The sequence below is a fragment of the Mustela nivalis genome, assembly GCF_964662115.1.
Source record: "Mustela nivalis genome assembly, chromosome: 9".
NCBI classification, from domain to species: Eukaryota; Metazoa; Chordata; class Mammalia; order Carnivora; family Mustelidae; genus Mustela; species Mustela nivalis.
Genome location: NC_139028.1, coordinates 36,510,743 through 36,531,827, shown reverse-complemented (window position 1 = coordinate 36,531,827; position 21,085 = coordinate 36,510,743). Strand labels below are relative to the sequence as shown.

Sequence of the window (21,085 nt, the reverse complement as noted above, 5' to 3'; positions counted from 1 at the left end):
AAATTTCAAAGATAACATGAAAATCCTGAAAGCAGCTCAGGACAAGAAGTCCTTAAGCTGCAAAGGTAGAAACATAAGGCTGGCAGTAGACCTGTCCACAGAGACCTGGCAGCCCAGATAGGACTGGCATGATACATTCAACATGCTAAAGGGGAAAAACAAGCAGCCAAGAATACTCTATCCAACAAAACTGTCATTCAGAATAGAAAGAGAGATAGAGTTTCCAGGACAAACAAAAACTAAAGCAATTTGTGAATACTAAACCAGCGCTATAAGAAATATTAAAGGGAATACTTTGAGTGAAGAGAGATCCCCAAAGTAACAAAGACCAGAAAGGAACAGAGACAATCTACAGGAACAGCAACTTTATAGATAATACAATGACACTAATTCATATCTTTCAATAATTACTCTGAATATAAATGGACTAAATGCTCCAATCAAAAGATACAGGGTATCAGAATGAATTAAAAAAAAAAAGCCAGGACCCATCAATATACTGTTTACAAAAGACTTGTTTTAGACCCAAAGACACTTCCAAGTGGAAAGTAAGGGAGCGAAGAAAAATTTAACACATCAAAGGACATCAAAAGAAAACTGGAGTAGCCATCCTTATATCAGACAAACTAGATTTTAAAGTAAAGACTGTAATAAGAGATGAAGAAGGACACTATATAATAATAAAAGGATCTGTCCAACCAGGTCTAACAATTATAAATATTTATGCCCCCAGCTTGGGAGCACACAAATATATAAGCCAATTAATAACAAAATTAAAGAAACACATTGATAATAATACAATAATAGTAGGGGACTTTAATGCCCCACTCATAGCAATGGAAAGATCATCTAAGCAGAAGATCAACAAGGAAACAAGGGCTTTGAATTACACACTGGATCATATGGACTTCACAGATATGCTCAGAGCATTTCATCCTAAAACACCAGAATATACATTCTTCTTGAGTGCACATGGAACATTCTTCAGAATACACCACATATTGGGTCACAAATCAGGTCTCAACTCGTATGAAAAGATTGGGATTATTCCATGCATATTTTCAAAACACAGTGCTTTAAAACTTGAAGTCACCTACAAGAAAAAATTTGGAAGGACCACAAACACACAGAGGTTAAAGAGCATCCTAAGAAAGAATGAATGGGTCAACTAGGAAATTAAGAAATATAGGGACGCCTGGGTGGCTCAGTTGGTTAAGCAGCTGCCTTCGGCTCAGGTCATGATCCCAGCGTCCTGGGATCGAGTCCCACATCGGGCTCCTTGCTCTGCAGGGAGCCTGCTTCTCCCTCTGCCTTGCCTTCCACTCTGTCTGCCTGTGCTCGCTCTCACTCTCTCTCTCTGACAAATAAATAAATAAAATCTAAAAAAAAAAAAGAAATAACTAAAAATAACTTTAAAAAAAATAAACGGGAGCAAATGAAATGAAAGCATGACAGTTCAGAACCTTTGGGATGCAGCAAAGGCAGTTATAGGAGAGAGGTATACTGCAATACAAGACTTTCTCAAGAAATAAGAAATATATAACCTAACCTTACACCTAAATGAGCTGGAAAAGAACAACAAATAAAGCCAAAATCCAGGAGAAGCAGAGAAATAATAAAGATTAGAGCAGAGATCAAAATATAGAAATTTTTTTAAAAAACGCAGTAAGGCAGAACAATGAAACTAAGAACTTGTTCTTTTAAAGAATTAATAAAATTAATAAGAATTAATAAGATTAATAAGAATTAATAAGATTAATAAGATCAATAAATTAATAGTAATAAAATTAGTAAGATCAACAAATGCCTAGCCAGATTTATCAAAAAGAAAAGAGAAAGGACCCAAATAAATAAAATCATGAATGAACGAGGATAGATCCCAACCAATACCACAGATATACTAACAATTATAAGAGACTTATGAGCAATTATATGCTGACAAATTAGGCAATCTGGAAGAAATGGATGAATTCCCAGAAACATGTAAGCTACCAAAATTGAAATAGGAAGCTATAGAAAATCTGAAAAGACCCATAAACAGCAAATAAATTGAATCAGTAATTAAAAATCTCCCAAGAAACAGGAGTCCCAGACCAGATGGCCCCTCAGCAGAATTCTACCAAACATTTAAAGAAGAATTAGTACCTATTCTTCTAAATCTGTTCCAAAAACTATAAATGGAAGGAAAACTTCTAAACTCATTCTATGAAGCCAGAACTACCTTGATCCCAAAACTGAAGATACCCACTGAAAAGGAGAATTACAGACCTATTCCTGATGAACATTGATTAAAAAAAATTCTCAGCAAGCCACTAGCTAATATGATCCAACAGAATAATTAATTAATTAATTAATTATTATAATCGAATAATAAAAGGATTATTGACCATGACCAAGTGGGATTTATTCCAGGGCTTCAAGGGTGGTTGAAGATCTGCAAATCAATCCATGTGATATAACACATTAATAAAAGATAGGGTGAGAATCATGATCCTCTCAACAGATGCAGAAAAAGCATTTGACAAAATACAGCATCCTTTATTGATTAAAACCTCCACAGTGTAGGGATAGAAGGAACATACCTCAATATCATATCTATATCAATATCATAAAAGCCAAACAAGCAAAACAAAAAAAAAATCCAGTAAATATCATTCTCAATAGGAAAAAACTGAAAACTTTTCCCCTAAGGTCAGGAACACAACAGAGATGACCACTATCACCAGTGTTGTTCAACACAGTACTGGAAGTCCTAGCCTCAGCAGTCAGACAACACAAAGGAATAACTGCATCCAAGTCAGCAAAGAGCAAGTCAAACTCTAACTCATCACAGACAATATGATACTCTGTAGAAAACTCAAAAGGCTCTACAAAAAAATTGCTGGAACTGATACAGGAATTCAGAAAAGTGGAAGGATATCAATGCACAGAAGTCAGTTTTATTTCTATACACTAACAATGAGGCTGAAGAAAGAGAAATTAAGGAATTGATACCACTTACAAGAGCACCAAAACCCATAAAATACCTAGGAATAAACTTAACCAAAGAGGTACAGATCTATGCTTTGAAAACTATAGAACACTTATGAGAGAAGTTGAGGAAGACACATAGAAATAAAAAAACATTCTATGCTCATGGAATGGAAGAACAAATATTGTTAAAATGTCCGTGCCACCCAAAATAATTATATATTCAATACAATCCATATCAAAATACCATCAGCTTTTTTCATAGAGCTGAAACAAACAATCCTAAAATTTCTGCAGAACCAGAAAAGACCCCAAATAGCCAAAGGAATGTTAAAAAAAAAAAAAAAACCAAAGCTGGAATCATCAAAATTCTGGATTTGAAGCTGTAATCATCAAGACTATATAGCACTGGCACAAAAACAGACACACACCTCTGTGAAGCACAATAGAGAATCCAGATATGGACCCTCAACTAATCTTCAACAAAGCAGGAAAGAACATCAAATGGAAAAAAATCTCTTCAATAGATGGTGTTGGAAAAACAGGACAGCAACATGCAGGAGAATGAAACTGGACCATTTTCTTACACCATACATAAAAATAAAAAGAAAATGGATGAAAAACCTCAATGTGAGATAGGAATCCACCAAAATCCTAGAGAAGAACATAAGCAGCAATCTCTTTGACCTTGGCCACAGTGACTCCTTGCTATACATGTCCCCAAAGTCAAGGGAAACAAAAACAAAAATGAATTCTTGGGACTTCATCAAGATAAAAAGCTTTTGCACAGCAAAGGAAACAGTTGCCAAAACCAAAAGACAACCTAAAGAGTGGGAGAAATATTTGCAACTATCTTATCAGATAAAATGCTAGTATACAAAATCTATAAAGAACTTATCAAACTCAACACCCAAAAAAACCAAAAAAATCTGGTCAACAAATAGAAGACATGAACAGACATTTCCTCAAAGAAGACATACAAATGGCCAAGAGAAACATGAAAAAATGCTCGATACTTGTCATTAAGAAAATGCAAATCAAAACCACAATGAGACACCACCTCACACTGGTCAGAATGGCTAAAATTAACATGTCAGGAACAACAGATATTGGTGAGGATGTGGAGAAAAGGGAGCCCTCTTACACTGCTGGTGGAAATATAAACTGGTACAGCCACTCTGGAAAACAGTATGAAGGGTCCTCAAAAAGTTAAAAATAGAGCTACTCTATGACCCAGCAATTGCCCTACAAGGTATTTATCCAAAAGATACAAACAGTGATTCGAAGGGGCACATGCACCCCAATGTTTATAGCAGCAATGTCCACAATAGCCAAAATATGGAAAGAGCCCAGAAGTCCATCAACAGACAACATAGAGCAGATAAAAATGTACTATATTTCTATAATGGAATATTACTCAACATCAAAAAGAATGAAATCTTGCCATTTGCAGCAACATGGATGGAACTAGAGGGTATTATGCTAAGCAAAATAAGTCAGTCAGAGAAAGACAAATACTACATGATTTCACTCATATAAAAAACAAAACAAATGAACATAGAGGAAGAGAAGGATAAATAAAATAAAAGAGGGAGGCAAACTATAAAAGATTCTAAGTATAGGGAACAAACCTAGGGTTGCTATAGGGGAGGTGGATGGGGGGATCGGGTAACTAGGTGATGGGCATTAAGGAGAGCACTTGAAGTAATGAGAACTGGGTGTTATATGCAACTGATGAATCCCTGAATTCTAATAATACAATATATGTCAATTAAATTGAATTTAAATAAAAACTTAAAAAAAAATCTGTGGTAGCGTTATAGAAGTTCCCTTATTTGTAACAGGTCGCTTCTTTCTTGTTTTTAAGATTTTCTCCTTGTCTTTACCTTTTGACAAATTTATATTGATATGTTCCAGTATAAATCTCCTTGGATTCATTTTATTTGGCACTTTATAGGTTTCCTGGATCTGGATGTCTGTTTCATTCCCTAACCTAGGCAAGTTTCCAGTCATTATTTTTTGTTCCCTTTTCTCTTCTCCCTTCAGGATCTTTATAATGTGTATATTCTCTGATTTGTCCCATAAGGTGCCCCATAAATCCCTTAAGCTCTCAGAACACTTTTTATTTTTTCATTCTTTTTTCTTTTTCTCTTATGATTGGAAGAATTCTACCACACTGTCTTTGAGTTTGCAGATCTTTTTATTTCCACTTCATCAACTCTACTGTTGAGCCCTTCTATTAGATTTTAGTTCAACTATTATAGTTGAACTATGATTTCTGCTTGGTACTTTTTTATATTTTCTATCTCTTTGTTGAAATTATCACTTTGCATATGTGTTGTGCTCCTGACCTCAGTAAGTATCTCTATGATATTATTTTGAACTCTCTATAAAGCAAAGCACTTACTTAAATTTTATTAAGATCTGTTTCTGGAGTTTCTTTTTCTTTTGTTTGGGACATATTCCTCTGGTTTTTAGTTTGTTTGTTTTTCATTTTCTTTTACTCTCTGTTAACTCCTGTGTATTATATACAAAGAGTCATCTCTCCCCATCTTGACAGAATGATCTCATGTAGATGAGCCTTGTTGATCATCCCAGCCCAGGTTCCTAGTTGTCTCTCAAACTTTTGAGATTGTCTGAGCCGTCTTCTTTGTTTTTAGTGGCTCATAGTAGTTGAGCAAGTGCCAGGAGCTGACACTGTCCCAAAGGAGAGGATCACAATCAGCAGCCAGATGCAGACTGATTAGAGCCTGGAAGCTCAGGCACCAGCGAGAAATATATTGCTAAGCTCCTTTCAGGGAGAAACTGGGAGATGGGCATTTTAGCTTGCTTTATCAGTGTTGGGCCTAGGTATGTATCGCCAGTTGGGAAGGAGAAGCTTCTGTCCTTGTTAAGGACTGTACTGTAGTACTTTGCTATAGTACTGTAGTGCTCTTGAGTAGAGGTGCCATTGATTATTACAACCAGGTGATCCAGCAGCCTCAGGTCACTGCTGCAAGCTAGGTACCAGATATGTGCACAAGCTCCATCCAGAGAGATCTCGGGGACTTGGTTTTATTATTGGAGTGAACTGGAAAAATGTGTGAAATGTGTCTGCTGGCTCCCCAGTACTGGAGAGATTGCAGTCAGCTTCTAGCTGCCTGCTAAATTAGAAGCCTGGCTGGCCCTCAAACAGTAACCTTTAAAGTTCCAGATATACCTCTTTGGGGACAGATTGGGACATAGATGATTTTGCCTTTCCCTCTGTGCTGAGCCCTGTGGGGTGGAGGGGCAGTCATGATTAGTGCTCATGTGGCCATTGCAATTGCTTCCTTTTTTATAGAGAGTTTTATGGGTTTCATGGGCACAGCTTTCAGAGCTAGGTGTTTGGAAGCCCATATCTCCAGTGGGAGTCTTAAAAGTTGGGACACTAGATGTGGGTTCCGAATCCTCCACTCCTCAGGGAGAAGCTAGGGGCTGAGGATTCCCTCTCAATTTTGACACTATATCAGAGGATGAGGTTTAGGATAAGAACATGTCTCAGCCTTTCCCACCTATTTTGGTGTGAATATTTTTTCATTCTCACAATATGTAAAGTCACTCAGCTAGTTTCTATACCTAATTCAGAGGGAATTGCTTGTGGGTGGCTGTATATTTGGGGTATGTGTGGGAGGAAGGGAGCTCAGCACTCTCCTGTCACCATCTTGGTCAACTTCAAACTGAACTCCCAGTACCTTTCATTTATTTTCAGAGAAATCCTAAATTACATTTCCTGGAAGCATTCCACTTTGTTAAAATATCTCTTAAAACAAAATAGCCTGAACAAAAACACAAAAACAAATTCTTCAAATGTGCTCCAACCAGTATGAAAAAATATGGTAATATCACTCATAGTAATAAAACCCAAGTTTTCAAAACTTGGTAGTAGATGTCACAGATTTTATTTAAGTGAAAGCTGCCATCAGATAGCATTCTAAATCTCTTTCGTATAAACTACCAGCAGGATGGATCTCTTCCTTTCTGCATTTTGGTATTTCAGCTCTGCGGCTGCTGTTTTGTTGTTAATTTTAATGCAGGGACTTTATAATTATCTGTGTTGATTGCAGCCTACTCTAATACAGCAGATCCCATCATTTGGTGTATGAGCACTCCTTTCCAGCACTGTCTCATCTAGACCTTTGACAAGCACAGCTTCTGTATCTTCCCTCAGAAGAGGATCAGTCAGAACAGAACCAATAACAGAGCCCCCATACTCAATGAAAAATCCTGGAAATAGCCTCCACAAGGACAAAGAAGATATCTTTTTCATCATCAGTATATATCCAGAGCCTAGCACAGGATCTGGCACAAGGTACCCACTCAAAATAATGTGCTCATTCTGATCTAAATTTGAAATATCTAACTTCTCATCCACTTCAAGCTTTAGCTCCCCCTTAACTATGTATGCTCTACCTTGTCCAGTCTGGAGAGGAATCTCTTTGATAGAGAATACAAAAACAAAATAGGGATTCAAAAGCTCCGCTTTCTCCCCTTATTTAGTTACATGTGTCCTAAGAATTGTGTTTCTCTCATGTTCAATTTCTCACATAAGAAATGTATTAGAAACAAGTTATAATGAACTTTCTAAAGCTATGGGTACTTATTTTTGTTATTTAATTCCTGTGATTGCTCCTATATTGTATCAAATAATTTTCTTACCACAGAAGAAGTTTAAACAGTTAATGATATAAGAAAGTGAGAAGAGCATGGAATTTGGGAGCAGAAGTTTTAAGTTTAAGCCTGGGTTATTCTATTACATGGTCTGATTATCAACCTGTGATCTCAAATCAGTAATTTAACCTAAGTCATGGTTTCCTCATCTGCAAAATGAGAGTACAATTAATAGCTTTCAACATGGTAATATAGGAAGTAAACATGAAAAAAATAGGAAGATTACATAAAGTTGTGTATTTAAATATTATCACAAGTTTTTCTAGCTTTTGTTAATACCTCATACTCTGTATTTGCCTTTGTTTATTGTCTGCCTCTTACCACTAAAATATAAGCTCCAAAAGTTCTGCTTTTATAGATTTCATTCACTGCTTTATACACAGTGCCTTGAAAAGTACCTAACTGGTACACAGTAGATGTTAAAAACATTTGCTGACTTACTCAATAAATAAACAAATTACCTCATTTTCAGAACTTTGCTAATTATAGACAGCATATCATTTTTAACTTTGGATTCCACTGGTTTAATTGCCCCCCCCCATTCTTCTTCCATTATCATAATGTTAACATCTATCTGAGTGCTTACTTTGTCATGGGAATTATAGCACCTCTTCATATTCCCTTGGAATGCACTGACCCTAATCCCTGCACATCTCTGAGCTTCCTGTACCACTTCCTGATGTTGGCCTAGTCATTACAAAGCTGGACATCTCCCTTTGTATCTCTTCTCTAAATCTTAAGTGCTATCTCAGACCATAGGGGAGGAGAATCAGGGATTTAACGGTTTTTAGAGTTCCAGACGTTATTTTATATTGATGGTAATTAACATATTCTTCTTTTGCTCCTAATACCACATATCTCAGTCCTGTGAAAAATGAAACACATGACTATGGATCTCAACTGGTGGTAGGAATCTATACCACCCTCTGATCTCCAGTTACCATTAATAGTTTTACTGCAATTAGCACTTCCTATCTTGTGTTTATTTACCTTCCTTGTCTCTCTCACTGGATCATAAGTACTTACAGGTGAATGGGGCCATGCGTAAGGGGTTAACAAAAACCTCTCTCTTTGCCCATGCAAACTAACTTCAGGTCTACCTGAAAACCAGATAAAGTCGAATGCTATGCATGTTATCAGGTAGATTGCTATGATTAAAATGATCTCTGATTAGCAAATTGTATCTGGACTGGAGAACTATGAATGATATACAAGTTCCTAGTGTAGACCTAGATGCCTGCATGCAGTGTATCTTGAAACTGAGAGTTCCCTTTAGCAGACTTGGAATCTATACCTATAGAGCTGTGAAAAAGGATACTGGTTGGTTCCCCCACTGAGACTGAGGCTTCTCTGAAAGGATGGTTCCCATTCCCTAAAACCTGAGCTGTCACTGGGTGTAGGGACTGCCCCTGGACTGCTGTGAGGATTCCTACTGACGCTGCTTTGCTAGTATGCTATGTTTCTCATTCCGTATTCTTCTAAAGGGCTATGGCCCAGACATTGTAAGCATTTGAACTTGATTTAGTTATACCCCAAACCACCTACAGCAGGCATTTCAAGGGCATAACACATCCAGGTTTTAACTGAATTAATCCCTGCTGAGAATTTCCCCACCAAATGAAATAGAGGTCCTAGAGTGAGCCAGAATCAAAACATCTCCCATCTCTCAAAAATCCTTACCTGAATTGATAAGAGTGTATCATAAGTTTCTTTCTTTATATTTTTCATGTGGACAGTGGAAAGTACTGTGGAGGAAAAGGAGACACTGTGTATGAAGTCCTCCTACAAGCACTGTTGAGCAGAGAAAGACTATACTCCCAGACAGAGGATGAAGATGTGGGCATCCACAACTTCTGCGCATACACCTCAGAGGGAGTTCTCATTAACACTTTATTGATTGCGGTTAATAATAAAGATATGTTCCTGCATGTGGGTCCATACCTGCTCCATACAAAGTGTTTTCACGTACATCCCTTCATTTAACATTTACAATGAATGATCCAGACAACAAGACTGGTTAAAATAAATTAAGTTATGCTGATGAATAAACAAAAGTCAAATGAAAAAACTCAGCCCAAAGAGATGAATAGCCTAAGACCTAAAACTTGACTATAGATATCCTGAATTCTAATTCAGAATGCTCTCCTGCCTCTCCTACAAGATGAAGGACACCAAAAGATGGGAGAAAGGCCAACAGAAGAGAACATGCCTGACAGGCTGTGTGTGTGAAAGGACTGCAGATAGCGGTTTTCTCTGATTCAATCTGTCTGCACATCGTCTTTTTCCATTTTCTTAAGTGTCAAAAGTGTCAATCCATCTTCCCTCCTTAGAATTCTATTCCATGTTTCCCTAATACATTTATTCCCCAAACTTATTTATCCTCCGAGTTTGGGGTCTTGGTCCATGACAGTACTATTTCTCTGACACTGCCTCCACTTCCTGTTGTTCAGTCATAGACATTTGGCAATGACAAAGATAGCCCTTACTCAGGTCTCAGCCAGGCCCCACTCTGACCACTAAGGACTGAAAAGGATCCAGCAAGCGTTCTGCATTGTTGGTTCTGTAAGTAACAGCTGGTGGGGTAGTAGGGTAAGAACTTGTTCCTTAACTCACCCCACCACTTTCTCCTAAAAAACTATGGGGCCTCAGGATTAGTTGATTAAGCATCTGACTTCAGCTCAGGTTGTGATCTCAGGGTCCCAAGGATCAGGCCCCATAGTCAGGCTCCATGCTCAGTGGGGAATCTGCTTCTCCTTCCCCCTTTCCTTTTGCCCTTCCCCCAACTTGTGGGCTTGCATGTTCTCATGCTCTCTCTGTCTCTTTCAAATAAATAAAATCTTTAAAAAGAAAACTATGGGGAGAAATAAAGCATCCATGGGAAATGGGAGAAATAAAGCATCAGAAGGACTGCGGTTCTCTTTCAGACTTCACTAGTACAGGAAAAAGAATAAAGAGAAATTGTACCCCGTTTTAAGTGGCCTCTTGTCAGTTCATCTCCATTATCAGCGGTCATAAGCAGCACCTTGATTCCTCTTGTGATCAGAGCCTGTGAAGAAATTTAGTAAGGTAAATGAACTGCCCCTTATCCCATGGAATGGCTTTTCTCTAGAAAAAAAATGATGGCGATAAAAATACTGGAATGAAGCTGAGGAATGGAGAACAAGCCTAATTCTTTCATCCAACTTATTGTAAGTTAGTAAATTAGAACCAAAAAACATCATCCCCGCCTCAGCCACACTCAGAAAGGCAAAACTGACAATTAAAATATCGGACCTAAAGGAAGAAGCAGTGAGACTATTTTCTTTCTTTCTTTTCTTTTTCCCCTTCATTAAACTTTTGTTTTAATGGGTCTCAGAATTCTGTGACAGATATTTGGTCAAGTTGTTTCCATTAAAAAGTACTGATTTTAAAAACTAGTAACTTAAAACTGCCACACACACACACACAAAAACAAATGGTCCACAAAACATTTTCCTTTCCTTCTAAAGGTTTTACGATGCATTGTTATCATTAACCAGTCTTTTACTATTAAACTTAAATGGCCAATTGACACAAACACCACTGATTAAGACTGGGGTGGCAGGTATTGGGGATAATATTCATTGAGGCTTCTGAGCTTTATGGGCAGACTTGGTGACCTTGCCAGCTCCAGCTGCCTTCTTGTCCACTGCTTTGATGACACCCACAGCAACTGTCTGTCTTTTGTCACAAACAGCAAAATGGCACAGAGGAGGATAGTCAGAGAAGCTCTCAACACACATAGGCTTGCCAGGAACCATATCAACAATGGCAGCGTCACCAGAGTTCAAGAACTTGGGACCATCTTCCAACTTTTTTCCAGAATGACGATCTATCTTCTCCTTCAGCTCAGCAAACTTGCAAGCAATGTGAGCTGCGTGACAATCCAGCACAGGTGCATATCCAGCATTAATTTGGCCTGAGTGGTTCAGGATAATCACCTGAAAAGACAACTGCTTCCATTGGTGGGTCATTTTTGCTGTAACCAGTCACATTGCCCCGACAAACATCTTTGACAGATACGTTCTTGACATTGAAGCCCACACTGTCCCCAGGAAGAGCCTCACTCAAAGCTTCATGGTGCATTTCAACAGACTTGACTTCAGTTGTAGCATTGACTGGAGAAAAGGTGACCACCATGCCAGGTTTAAGAACACCAGTCTCCACTCGGCTCACAGGGGCAGAACCAATACCACCAATAATGTAGACATCCTGGAGAGGCAGACGCAAGGGCTTGTCAGTTGGACGAGCTGGTGGCAAGTTGCAATCCAGAGCTTCAAGCAGTGTGGTCCACTGGCATTCCCATCTTTACGGATGACTTTCCATCCCTTGAACCAAGGCATGTAAGCACTTGGCTCCAGCATGTTGTCACCATTCCAACCAGAAATTGGCACAAATGCTACTGTGTTGGGGTTGTAGCCAATTTTCTTAATGTAGGCGCTGACTTCCTTAACGATTTCCTCATATCTCTTCTGGCTGTAGGGTGGCTCAGTGGAATCCATTTTGTTAACACCAACATAGTTGTTTTACACCCGGAGTGTAAGCCAGAAGGGCATGCTCACGGGTCTGCCCATTCTTGGAGATACTGGCTTCAAATTCACCAACACCAGCAGCAACAATCAGGACAGCACAGTCAGCCTGAGATGTGCCTGTAATCATGTTTTTGATAAAGTCTCTGTGTCCTGGAGTATCAGTGATAGTCACATAATACTTGCTGGTCTCGAATTTCCAGAGGGAGATATCAATGGTGATATCACGTTCATGTTCAGCTTTCAGTTTATCCATCAGTTTATCATGCATACTTGAAGGAGACTTTTCCCATCTCAGCAGCCTCCTTCTCGAATTTTTCGATAGTTCTTTTGTCGATCCCACCACATTTGTAGATCAGATGACCAGTAGTGGTAGACTTGCCTGAATCTACGTGTCCAATAACAACAATGTAGATAAGAGCCTTTTCCTTCCCCATTCTGGTTTAGGTTGAGTGGTGGTTTTCACGACACCTGTGTTCTGGCAGCAAACCCATTGCGAAAAAGCCAGTGAGACTATTTTCATTCACCTTAATACAGTGCTTTCCCCTAAGGCCTTGAATCCCAGATTTTGTATAGTGCATCAGAGAGCTTAAGACAAACTTCTCCTCCATACTCATATGCAAATTATCTACATGCCCGGGACCCAGCTCACGGGGTGGATTAGGAAACACACGCACAACTGCTGGTTTTCCTTTGGTCAATGGCATGCACAGGTAAATTTTTATTTAGTCAGTCTATGGTTGCACTTGTCACTGCCTGAAACTTTAATGTCTCTACTTCAACTAGAAATAAATCCAAGATAGTCTAAATCAAAGAGAGAGAGAAGAGGCTAAGAAATTTATCTATTTGATAAATCAAATACTGAGACTATGGCCATCAATACTGAGAAAAGCCAAAGGTATGTCTTCCTGGGCCTGTAGATTGCAATATTCTGAAGGTGAAACTATTCCTGCAATTATCCTTGTTGGGAATGAGAAGGTGGTTTGCTTCTCCTGAACTCTTCTGAAAAACAGGGAAGGCTGAGAGGTGAACAGAATGAGTGAGAGGAGATAGCATGTCATATATTAATTACAGCCAAACTTCTACTACCATAGGTCCTATTAGATGTAATGTTTCCCAATTTGGGGACCAGCAAGCAATATGGCAAATTGGTAGAGGACAATATAACTTTTCATCTAAACTAGAACACTTGGTAAAGAAAAGTGTGCTAACTGGGATTCATGGACCACTACTCATAGGGATGGCAATAGGTTCCACTTCTAGGCACAGTGGGCTATTTTGTTTCAGACTAACCATCCTGCTAATAGCGACTAGATGAGCTGGACAAATACTAGACATATGTCAAGGAAGGACTTGAGGAGTCAAGTTTTCAGAGAGGCAGGCAGCCGAGAGAGGTGAAACTAGCATGTTTTAAACTTTTTCCTTCAGACATTGATTCCCCAAGCATCAGTTGAGAGGCTAAAAAGCTGATTAGATTCCCCAGCATTTTATGGGATGTTGGGAAAGAAATTGCAGTTTATAGACTTCCAAAATAGAAGAGGTGCCATAACAATTTTAGGCTTTTAGCTGGGTCGCAAAGGATTATCTATCCCCTAGGAGAGAAGGTGAGCAAGAATTAGACTTACTCTCATAAGAATTAAAGCCCAGCTCCAAATTATTTGTTAGAAGCAAAAATAAATCCATCTGAAGAACTTCAAATGATCTCAGTCATGTTTTCATAAATAAATTGGATTGAAAAATTATTAGGCATACCAAAAGATATTATTTACTGAAAACATGAGAAAAACAGACAACAGAAGAGATAGATAGGAAATTAGACATTAGGTTTCTTAAACACAGCTTTGAAATAATTATAATTAATGTGTTCAAGGAATCTTTTAAAAATGAAAAATTTTGGCCAAAAAAAGGAAACCACAGAAAAGAATCAAATGAAAATTCTAGAACTAAAAGTCACTATATGTGAAATTAAGAACTAGGTTTAACATCAATTTAGACAAAGCTGCAGACAAAATTCATAAATTACAAGATATCTTAGAAAAAAGTAAGTCAGAAAAGAGCAAAACAAATATGATGAAATATCTAGTTTTGTATAACAGAAGTCCTAGAGGAAAGGAGAGAAAAAATTAAGCTGACAGTTGGTGGAGATTTTCCAAAACCAATTAAAGACTTCAAGCCACATAATGAGGGGTGCAAACAAATGTAGGCAGAATAAAAATAAAAACCACACCTAGCCAAATCTTAGTAAAGTTGAGGAAAACCAAAAAATAAATCTTAAAAGAAGCCAGAAGAAAAATACATTTTACCTTCAATGGAACCATAACATTATCAATACCTAACTTCTTAATAAAAAAAATTGTATGCCAGAGAATCATCAAAGAAAATAACTGCCAACTAGAATTCTACATACAGTACGAATATCCTTCAAAATGGATGATGAACTAGGCAAATTTTCAGGTAAACAAAAGGTGAGAGAATTTGTTAATAGCATACCTGCAACAAAGAAAATACAAAGAGGTATTCTTTAGGCAGAGGAAATGATAAGAGAGATAAAGCTCAGAGATGCAGAGAGGAGATAAGAGCAACAAAAAAGTAAATTAGGTACATAAATTTAAATTACTCCATGTAATAATAAAAATAATATCTTGTGGACATAAAATATATTTAGCATTAAAAGAAATAACAATAGTACTGAGGAAAGAAAGGAGGAAAATGCAATTAAACTTAATTTGTCTAGGAACCAGCAAACACACTAATTTATATTAGACAATAATATTTCTAGGATAAATAGTAGTCTAGGATAAACAGTAGTCTAGCATAAATAGTAGTCTAGGATAAACAGTAGTCTAGCATAAATAGTAGTCTCTATGGCCAATACTAAAAGAAAAGTAAAAAGTGTTTAACAGGCTAATACAGGAAAAAAATGGAATAAAAAAAATATTCAGTCAATCCAAAAGGAAGAAAAAAAAAGAGAGAGAGAAAAGACCATAAGACAGGTAGGGCAAATAGAAAGTTAACAGGATGGTAGATTTAAATGCAACTGTCAATGGGATGCCTGGGTGGCTCAGTGGGCTAAAGCCTCTGCCTTTGGTTCATGTCATGATCCTGGGGTCCTGGGATCAAGCCCCACATCCTCTTCCTCCTCCCTGCCTGTCTGCCTACGTGTGGTCTCTGTCAAATAAATAAATAAAATCTTTTTTAAAAAAATAAATAAATGCAACTGTCAGTAATTATATTAAATTTAAATTAGCCAAATAACTCATTTAAAAGATAAGAATTTTCATAATGAAGTAACAAAAACAAATTCTAATCATATACTGCTTATAAGGTATGTTCCTTAAGCATATGAATCCAATGGGAGAAGATATTTGCAAATGACATATCAGATAAAGGACTAGTGTCCAAAATCTATAAAGAACTTAGCAAACTCAACACCCAAAGAACATATAATCCAATCAAGAAATGGGCAGAGGACATGAACAGACATCTCTGCAAAGAAGACATCCAGATGGCCAACAGACACATGAAAAAGTGCTCCATATCACTCGGCATCAGGGAAATACAAATCAAAACCACAATGAGATATCACCTCATACCAGTCAGAATGGCTAAAATCAACAAGTCAGGAAATGACAGATGCTGGCGAGGATGCGGAGAAAGGGGAACCCTCCTATACTGCTGGTGGGAATGCAAGCTGGTGCAACCACTCTGGAAAACAGCTTGGAGGTTCCTCAAAATGTTGAAAATAGAACTGCCCTATGACCCAGTAATTGCACTACTGCGTATTTACCCTAAAGATACAAATGTAGTGATCCAAAGGGGCACGTGCACCCGAATGTTTATAGCAGCAATGTCCACAATAGCCAAACTATGGAAAGAACCTAGATGTCCATCAACAGATGAATGGATCAAGAAGATGTGGTATATATACACAATGGAATACTATGCAGCCATCAAAAGAAATGAAATCTTGCCATTTGCGACAACATGGATAGAACTAGAGTGTATCATGCTTAGCGAAATAAGTCAAGCAGAGAAAAACAACTATCATATGATCTCCCTGATATGAGGAAGTGGTGATGCAACATGGGGGCTTAAGTGGGTAGGAGAAGAATCAATGAAACAAGATGGGATTGGGAGGGAGACAAACCATAAGTGACTCTTAATCTCACAAAACAAACTGAGGGTTGCTGGGGGGAGGGGGGTTGGGAGAAGGGGGGTGGGGTTATGGACATTGGGGAGGGTATGTGTTTTGGTGAGTGCTGTGAAGTGTGTAAACCTGGCGATTCACAGACCTGTACCCCTGGGGATAAAAATATATGTTTATAAAAAATAAAAAAATTTTTAAAAAGCATATGAATCCAGAATAATTGAAAGTAAGAGGATAGAAAAGTATGTATTATACAAACACCAACCAAAAGAGAGCTATGTTTTTCACAGAAAAGAAAAATATTTTAACATCAGTCTGTCTTATTCTCATCTTGGGACATAAATGCATGAAAAAAATTAAACTGGACCTTATTCATCTTTATATTCCATGGTATCAGGCAAGCTATAGCTACTCAGGATAGTTAGTTTGCTCCACAAACTAACAAAATGAGGAAAAAAATATGTGAACATGGAGGAAATTGAAAGGAGCACTTACCTTTTTAATATAAGACATGTAACGATTATCCCGATGATATGAACCATATTCATTCTCAACCTGCACAGCAATGATGGGGCCTCCCTTTCCATACTGAGGGTCAAGGAGATGAGAGTTTGAGAGTAAAGTTACTGTGGGAAAGCCTAGATTTTCTCAATTTTGCTGTTGCACACACATACTTAGAGTGCCATAAAAATAACACGTTCCTAAACTCAACTGCAAGTTACACTATAATTCAGGCAATTTCTCTCACTCCACAGTCAGCAGTCAACTGCTCCTAGAATCCTACCTTTTCTATTACTTCCCATTAATGGACTCCCACCCTTTTCCCTTTTAATTCAATGTATTAAGCATGATGCTTCACACCTCCACTTCCATCCTTTCTATCTTAGCACCAGTTAAATGAGTCAAATGTCTCTCATCCTCCTTACTTCTCAGGAACTTCACCCTTTTTGGACTACCCTTCTGTCTTCTATATCATCATCTCCCTCTTTACTAAACCTTCCCCATTATCATTTAAATTGACACAAAGTCCTCTGTTAAAAATAACTTGCCTGGACCACTTCCCCCTCCAGTGCCCACTATCTTGCCCTCTTCATCTTCATGGACAAACTCTGAAATATTCCTGAACTAACACTTGACTTCTTTTTCTCTCATTTACTCATTTACTCTTTTACTCATTCCCATTCTTTCCATTCCACCTACGTTATTAACAATACCTTATCTTTGCTAAGTTCAAGCAATAAATTTAAATTCAAATTTACTATCTCTCTAGGCAACATTTGGCATCCTTGGCTACCTTCTCCTTCTTGAAACCTCTCATCTGTGGTCTCCTATTGCTCTTTCCTAGTTTCTGGCCTGCCTCTGGCCTGGTCACTACACTTCAGTTTTCTTTTGTGAGCTCCTCTTGCCCTACCCACCTCTTAAATGTTGATGTTTCTCATGGTTCTTTATTAATCCCAACTTTGTGCTAAGTCACATCCCTTCTGTTCTCGTAATTATGCCCTCTTGCAAATATCTTCACATTTCCCATCCCTACTCATTCCTGTCTGTTGATGGTAACATATTCAGTCATCCCCTATCTTTATAGTTCTCACCAGTCTAGCCAATATATTTTCTCTTCATATCTTGCACCTGTCACACCTTAGTTGAGGTTTATCATGCCCACTTCAGCAACTTCTCAACCTACCCTCGGAGATACATGGGGAAGCGTGAGATACTCCTCCCAGCATACAAAAATAGAAATAGTGTTGATTTCTAAGGATTAAACTCCACACCAACCATGCAAGTAAGAATCTGGACAACACCCAGCACCATGTGTAAGTGTCATTGAAGTGTTTGCACATCAAAACCTGTGTTCATCATGGTTGAGGATCAACTGGGTGGAAAGAGTTGAAATGGAAGAATCTTTAGCAAGCAAGGAATGACTGCATTATATCCTGATAGGGAAAAAAGAGGACAAAAGGCCCACAAGAGTGTTTCTCAAACCTTTAAATGTCATCCTCTGCTGACAAACATTGAAAAATGTAAATGTCATCTTCTGCTAACAAACACTGAAAAACTTTTTCAAAACCTGCTTCTCTCTTCCCCTTTCCCATCTATCCAATTATGAATCTAGCAGGTTATAGAATAGATAAAGAGGGAAGATCCAGAAATTGACAGATCCAGAACCAGATCAATACAACTAGAAGTTCTAAAAGGCAGCTACTCATTGCAAGTGTTGATTTATAACACCATTATAAAGTGCTTTTAAGGCCTCCAAACTGCCTCAGACCCTGATTTTGTGTTAACTAAGCAAAGTTCTGATTATTAATTTAGTTTTCCAGGAGTTGCAAGACTGAGAAGTCTGATTTGGGGTGGGCTAGTACAATGCTGTCCTGCAGAACTTTCTGATAATGAATATTTCTGTGTTTGCATTGCCCAATATGGTAGGTATCCACACATGCCTACTGAGCACTAAAAATGTGTCTAGTATAAAAGAGGAAATTATTTTTAAATTTTATTTGATTTTAATTAAATCAAATTAAAGCATATATATATAGCTACTGTACTGGATAGCATAGCTCTAATCTTTTTGAAGGATTATCTCCACATTCTCCAAATGGCACACAGATTCTCTTTAGTCACTTAGTAGTTTTAATAGCTTTCTTGAGTCTGATCAACTGAGATACTCACAGTGTTAAGAACCAACTCTCCATAGTAAATTCAGATTCACATTCTGTGAAGCCCTCTCCTACCCACATACAAGTTTGTCATTTCCTCCATTTAATCTATGATAACATCTCCTTCAAATGATTACTGTGGCAGTGAAATATGCTAGGTAATTGTTGATTGCCTCACAGAAATCTTGATGCCTAATAGATGTTAAATTTTTGTTCTCTCCCTTTGTTCATTTTCTATCTGGTTTATAGTCCTTTTTGTTTTGTTTTGTTTTGTTTTGTTTTCCAGCCATTTTAGAAATATAGTACCACTAAACAATGATTATGTTTGGCATCATGGCTTTATTGTGGTGGAGGGATGTTAAAAAACAAATAAATTTCAACTTTTACAAAATCGCTGACTTAAGGTCACCCATCTAATCTATTATGTGTGAAGGACTGACAAGTCGTTACCTTTAGAAGCCATATTTAGACATTTTGAGGACTACCATTAATTTCCCATTTATGGTGACTGAGGGCAAAGATACAATGGGAAAGAGAAAACAAAAATATACAGAGTCCAGTTTCAAGTCCACTGCCAGAGAAAAGGCTTCCGGTTGGCAGCAGATAGGAAACAGGCAGAAAAGCAAGGTAATAAAAACCTGGTATTTCTTAAATAAGGAATTGGAACGAACTGCTATATATGCACTTCCTGCTTCTGTGTGATAGAAAATAGGCTAACTTTATCCAGGAAATCAGCTGAAGCAATTACTTCTCTTGGTCATAAGAATGGTGAATTTGGATTTACCTGGAGTTGTACTACCATGGGAATTATCTTATCAAAATAGTGATTCACTGCTTTAGTGAAGCCTCTGTAAGTTGTTCGCAGCTTCATTTTTGGATCCCGGAGTAACCAGCTAGGATTGAAAAGGTAAGAATTACTCTTGTGGTGGGAAACAGGAATAAGAAATGCTCAAGCATGAGGCTGGAAAACAAGGACAGCTACACTAGAACAGTATATTGCCAGATCTTAATCCATCTTTAAAAAAGCAATCTGCATTCTAGCTGCAAATAGCTCAGCACCTTAACCACATCAGAGTTGTGTACTGATGAAATGATCCAGAGCCCCGAAATCAAACTGCAGCCCACAGGCCAAATCAGAGCCAATGTCTATTTCCAAAATAAAGTTTTATTGGAACACAGCCAGATCCATTTGTTTACATGTTGTCACAGCTGTGTTCATGCTACAGGAGCAGGATTGAGTAGTCATAACAGACTATGTATGTGGCTTTCAAAACAGAAAGTATTTATTATCTGGCCTTTTACAGAAAAGCTTTACAAACCCCTAGTCTGGAGTGAGACTTTTGTAAAGTTGTTTCAAAGTTTTTAAAAAATGCTCTTTGATGGAATATTATTTAGCCATAAAATGGGAATGAAGAACTGTACCTGCTACAACACAGAGGAACCTTGAGAACATTATGCTAAGCAAAGAAGCCAGTTACAAAAGGTCACATATTCTCTAATTCAATTTATATGAAATATACAGAATAGGAAAACTGACAGGGTCTGAAAGCAAACTGGTGGTTGCCAGGGGCTGGGGGAAGGAATAATGGGAGTTGACTGGACATAGGGCTTCCTTTTCAGGTGACAAAGAAATCTGGCACTAGACAGTAGTGATGGTTGTTCAACATTTTTGATGTAGTTAATTGTCACAAAACTGTACACTTTCAAATGGTAAGTTTTTATGTTATGTGTATTTTACTACAATAAAAAATGATTGGAAGTTACCAAGAGGGAATACCCCTTTTTAAAAAGAGATAATTGACCCAATTTCTTACTACTTGTACCTCCATCACAAAAACTAGAACTTACAAAGGTATTGCTTATGTGGCAGCCACTAGTTTTTACTAAAATAAAAAAAAAATGCTCTATCTTATTTACACTGCAGAATTGTGATGGAAGTTTATAGAAAAAAAATACTACATAAATCCCAATAAATCTAAGTTTATTTTCTATGTCATTAAATGGGAAAATAGTATAGGTTAAAAATGTACACAGAGGGCGCCTGGGTGGCTCAGTGGGTTAAGCCGCTGCCTTTG

General features: G+C 37.7%; 1 protein-coding gene and 1 pseudogene across 3 annotated transcripts in view; both read right to left on the bottom strand.

Moving 5' to 3' along the window:
- The window catches only part of LOC309840829 (beta-galactosidase-1-like protein 2), a 72,551-nt gene that overhangs the window by 28,550 nt on the left and 22,916 nt on the right, over window positions 1-21,085 (bottom strand). For both annotated transcript variants that reach the window (XM_082683309.1, XM_082683310.1), the window contains 4 exons: window positions 19,795-19,903; window positions 16,849-16,941; window positions 10,624-10,705; window positions 9,340-9,404 (listed from right to left, as the gene is read on the bottom strand). In XM_082683309.1, the coding sequence (XP_082539435.1) occupies window positions 9,340-9,404; window positions 10,624-10,705; window positions 16,849-16,941; window positions 19,795-19,903 (349 nt within the window). The remainder of the gene's footprint in view (window positions 1-9,339; window positions 9,405-10,623; window positions 10,706-16,848; window positions 16,942-19,794; window positions 19,904-21,085) is intronic.
- Window positions 10,997-12,667, bottom strand: LOC309840827 (elongation factor 1-alpha 1 pseudogene; annotated as a pseudogene). The gene has a single exon. The product of its transcript is annotated as an elongation factor 1-alpha 1 pseudogene (transcript).